Source organism: Elgaria multicarinata, chromosome 11, assembly GCF_023053635.1.
Source record: "Elgaria multicarinata webbii isolate HBS135686 ecotype San Diego chromosome 11, rElgMul1.1.pri, whole genome shotgun sequence".
Lineage (NCBI taxonomy): Eukaryota > Metazoa > Chordata > Lepidosauria > Squamata > Anguidae > Elgaria > Elgaria multicarinata.
Genome location: NC_086181.1, coordinates 17,327,655 through 17,332,759, shown reverse-complemented (window position 1 = coordinate 17,332,759; position 5,105 = coordinate 17,327,655). Strand labels below are relative to the sequence as shown.

Sequence of the window (5,105 nt, the reverse complement as noted above, 5' to 3'; positions counted from 1 at the left end):
TCACTAATTGGCCATCATGAGGTAATACTGCTTTTCAATCACCATGAAGTCAATAGAGCGCAATATCACGGCTAAACTTCAAAGATGCTGCCCATGTGTTTGGCCCATTAGCTGCTGTACCACCATAATACTCCTAGCGTGTGTGTTTGTCCTGTCAAATACTTGAAAAATACCTCCAGATTATTCTAGCCCCCTGTTGAAGTATTCCTGAAGCCACCTAAACAAACATTCAGCTGGTGGTAATTGGTACTGCAAACAAGAGGACAAAGTCCTAAACGGTGTAACATCGGATACTGTAACGTCAGGGCTTTTGACCTCTTGTTGTTTGCTGTACCAAGTGGAAGCTGACAGAAACTATTCTGTTGACTTACGGTGGGCTGCACCAGCTACACCATGAACGTCAACTGGGCCTAAAGGGGAGAGACTGATAGAGCGAAAAGGAGAGGGATAAAGAAGGACAGCGAGAAGGAGAGGTCTGAATGGATAAAGGTAAGAATATATTTTGAAAAATTTAAATCAAATTTGGGTGCCATGGGGGCAGATAGGTGTTGTTAATGCTGGGCCGTGAGTCTAGAAAAATTGGAAGTTGGCTGTTATAACAAGTGGGTGAAAGGGCACAGTTTAAACCAGAGGCAGGCAAGCTGGTGTCCTCCAGATATTTTGGACTACAACTTCCATAGTCCCTGGCCATTGGCCATGCTGGGGCTTATGGGGTTTAGACTATCGTTCTCTCTTATTAGCCATGCTCAGGAGTGAGTGCCAATTTTTATGGAGCCAGGATGGCACCACTCACATGCAAGAGCAGCCTTCCTCAACCTGGGGCGCTCCAGTTGTGTTGGACTACAACTCCCAGAATGCCCCAGCCAGCTGGCTGGGGCATTGTGGGAGATGCAGTCCAACACATCTGGAGCGCCCCAGGTTGAGGAAGACTGTGCAAGAGAGAGGGCATGTCTTTCTGGAACCTTGAGCAGGAACACTCCACGCATGAGTGGAGGCTGGTGGCTCTGATTTTGGTGGGGCTGTGAATCCGTTCCAGGTTTCAGTCAGAACCAGCCAGAACTCTAAAAGAGTCTTCCAAGATGCGGAACCTATTTTAGGGATGGAGTTTGGCACCCTGGATAGCTCCTTTAGAGTTCTGGCTGATTCTGACTGAAAACCAGAATGGATTCAAAGCCCCACTGAAATTGGAGCCACCAGTCTCCACTCATGCGTGGAGTGTTCCTGCTCAAGGTTCCAGAAATACATGCCCTCTCTCTTGCACGTGAGTGGTGCCATCCTGGCTCCATAAAAATTGGCACTCACTCCTGAGCATGGCTAATAAGAGAGAACGATAGTCTAAACCCCATAACACCATTTGCTATGATTTTCTTAAATGCAGAGATTCCCAAGCAATCTAGCACCTACCACTCAGTTTGGATCCTTTAGCTTTCATTTTGATAAAAGTTTATAGCCCTTATGATAGAAAGGCAAAGCTTTGCAGGCAGTATGTGCAAAAAAGCCTCAATCTTCTGCGACACAAAAAGCTTCTTTGCCTTTTATGGTTCCTCTTCTATAAATAGGCTTTGCATCATAAATTGGTGAAAATTGAGTTGGGTTCCTTTCTCCCCCCACCCTTTTCTTCCTCTTTTGAGGCAGGGTATAGCAAGAAGTTAGTTTCTGAGAGTCCCCAGTAGCCAGAGCTACCTTGCATTGAGTCAGACCAAAAGAATCTCACGCAATGCTGCTGCTGTCTAAAACAGTAGTGCCGACCCAGTTTTTTGAGGCCTGAGGACCCTCAAATGGAGGTGGATGTGCTCTACCACTGAGGGTTGACCCTCCTGGGACTCTGAACAGATATCGGTGTGGTTGTGGCCCTTGTTGTGCCCCCCGCATGAAATTTGCATAGGGTCAGTTATAATTATCAGTGTAAATTTAGAAATAATTAGAAATTAGAGATATACAGTACATCTCACCATAGTGTGGATGACTGTCATCAGGTGACTTGTGCACTTACCTCTTCAGTCTGCTGTTAAGGTGCTAACTGTTCTAGGGTGGCCATGTCCTCTATTGCAGAGAACAGTCCTCTATTTTGAAGGCACCGTCCAACCTAAGCCTGGTTTAAAGATTCAAAAAACAACCACACCCAATCAGGACAGCAGACTGAGCAAGTTGCACAGATCATAAGAACATAAAAAGAGCCAAGCTGGATCAGACCAAGGGCCCATCTAGCCCAATATTCTGTTCACACAAGGGCCAACCATGGGAAACCCACAAGGAGAACATGGGTGCAACAGCACATGCACACACACACATGTTCCCCAGTGAGTGGCGTATATATGTTAGCATAGGTGACTCCATTAGAAATGGAGTCACCTATGCTAACATTTCCCCCCTTTAAAGCAATTTAAAACTCAAGCTTGCTAGCTTCTTCTAGGTCATCTATGGCTAAGGCTTCATAATGCAAATACATTTGCTGGTGGATTACAGATTTTGCAAGATTTTTTTTTTTTTGAGGGTTCAAAGGTTACTCAAAAGTCCTGGACCCAAGGCTCACCTTCAGAGCCATTGTCTCATTGAATCCTGCCACATTGATGCCTGAACTACAAGGAAAAGAAGATGTTCCAGAGCATGATTTCCTTGAAGCCTTGCAATTTGGCACCAAACCTCGCCCAGACCTATATGATGAAGCTTTAGCAGATGCAGACCTCGAGTTGTTTACCGATGGATCCAGCTACAATTAAAACTTCCTAGCAATTTTTCTGCACAAGCTGCTGAACTCATAGCATGCACAGAGGCCCTGAAACTTGCTTCAGGGAAAAGACTAAATTTACCAATTCAAAATATGCATTTTCTGTAATCCTGTCCCTGGGCGAAGAACATTTATCTAACACATAGGCATACAGCTTCTGATACTGGAGGTAGCACATAAGAATTAGAACTAGTAGCCATTGAAAGCCTTCTCCTCCAGGAATTGGTCAGCTGGTCATGACCTTTCATACCTAATTATTATGTGTTGGACTGTGAGTCAGGAGATCCAGGTTCTAGTATGCACTCCACCATGGAAGCTCACTGGGTGACTTTGGGCCAGTTACAGACTCTCAGCCAAACCGACCTCACAGGGTTGTTGTAAGGATGAAATGGAGAGGAGAGGAACCCAGGCAGGATATGAATGTAAATAAATTAACATATATAACTGTTATGCAAATTGGTGTCCTCTTTTCGGGTGATCCATAATTGCCATCCTATTTGCAAACCCAGCCCACTTTGTAAACTCCACCCCTTTGGCTCTGGCTCCAACCATGTTGGGCTCTGGCTGTACTTAGCTTGGGCTCTGGTCACACGCACTGCTGGAATGTGGACCCCAACAGGTATTAACTGAAGTAATGTAGAACTTGACAACAACAACAAAAGGTTTCCCACCCATTATAGGCTAAGCCAGAGTGGCAGCCGATGACAGAGAGAAAATGGAGGTAGGAATGGGATACCAACCAAAGAATCTTTCTCAGTGACTGACTCGAGCATTTTCCTAGACCTGTTTTTCCTCCCTTCCTGCACAGGTCCCCACACCATGCTTTTTCTACTCCTTGCTGTGGTGACGCCATTGCTTTATGGCACCTGTGCCACAACCCTTTCTAACACCAGTGCCATCTCTGGCATCACCGATGTCCTCTCCACCAAGACACCCCTTCGGGACTGGGAGTTCGTCTCTTCACACGTTGCCCTTTCTAGAGAAGAGCCTACGGTCCGACCCTCATTGGAGGACTCCCATGCCCCGTCGGTGCTGACAGCCTGTGACATGATCAGTACCTGGGTGACAGACAAGCGTACGGCTGTGGACATCACGGGTAGAAATGTGACAGTGCTTTCTGAGATCTACACCCCTCAGGGCCGACTCAAGCAGTATTTCTATGAGATCAAGTGCAGGCCAGATGGGGCCACGAGAAATGCTTGCCGGGGAGTGGATCAACGCTACTGGAAGTCTAAGTGCAGGACAGCCCAGGCCTATGTAAAGGCCCTCACCATGAGCGCTCCCAACGTTGTAGCCTGGCGATGGATCAGAATCGACGCTTCATGCAGATGCACTATATCCTGTGCTTACCCCACACACGGGCCAGAGGGAGGGAAGTGTAGGAGGAGGAATGGGACGTCAGTGGTGCAACTAGGCCTGGACCTCGGGGAACAGCCCACGGGGCCCACAAATGACCCCCCAGAGAGCGGCAAGTGATGGGGGCAGTTCCAAAGAGGCTGGGTTGGCATGGGCATGCTGGGCCCATGAGGGCTGACACTGCTTGCTACAGCATCCTTTCTCATTCTGAAACATTTTAGAGATAAGGAGCAGCCAGCTGGTCGTGTGCATGGTTACAATTCCTCATTTTGTTATTTTTTTACTTTAAAAATATATCATCCTTTTCTGCATCAGAATGGTGCTCATTATTCCCAAGTCAATGTGTTTAGGATCAGGGTAGCAAAAGCATTCTCAATCTTATTCTTATAGTGATGGTGTGATGATTTAAGTGAGTTTAAAATTCAGATCTGCACATGTTCAGAATATTTCTTTTGGGAAAACAGTCAATTTTTTTTGCTCTATGTGAGTGATTTGTTACACACTGATGACTGGCCAATCACGGAAGTTTGCGTTAATTTACATGATGCCATCAACCTCCAAGATTTCTCCTGTGCTTTCCCTCTCTATTCTCAGTATAAAAAACATCGGCATGATGGAGTATTTTAAATAATCACAGGATTAATTCTGCCACTACATTAGTATTAGTATTTTTTTATGGTCATTGGAAGTGTTTTTAATGCTGTATTTTAATGTTGTGTTTTAAAAATTGTATTTTAATATTGTGAACCGCTGAGATATTTTATTATATGCAGCGATATGCAAATTCCACAAATATTGGCCACCAATCATACCTACCAAGTGCTCTCTGTTCCTCTGGAATTCATGCAACATTCACCTTCTGCTGTGCATTTGAAGGCAAGTCCAGTTCCTGAGAAGATAGTTCACTATTACTTATCTTCCCATTAAGGAACCGCTGATATGTTTCTGAGGAATCTTGCAGCTCCTTCAAGCGCATGGGATGGAAAAGTTCTTTCTTGATTCAATTTGTAGTTGCTTGCCA

General features: G+C 45.5%; 1 protein-coding gene across 1 annotated transcript; it reads left to right on the top strand.

Annotated features, from left to right (window-relative positions):
- Window positions 1-329: 329 nt before the first annotated feature.
- Window positions 330-4,401, top strand: LOC134406177 (neurotrophin-4-like). Its single transcript, XM_063137469.1, has 2 exons — window positions 330-489; window positions 3,537-4,401. The coding sequence occupies exons 1-2, from the start codon at window positions 480-482 to the stop codon at window positions 4,202-4,204; spliced, it is 678 nt and encodes a 225-aa protein (XP_062993539.1). The 5' UTR covers window positions 330-479; the 3' UTR covers window positions 4,205-4,401.
- The last annotated feature ends 704 nt before the right edge of the window (window positions 4,402-5,105 follow it).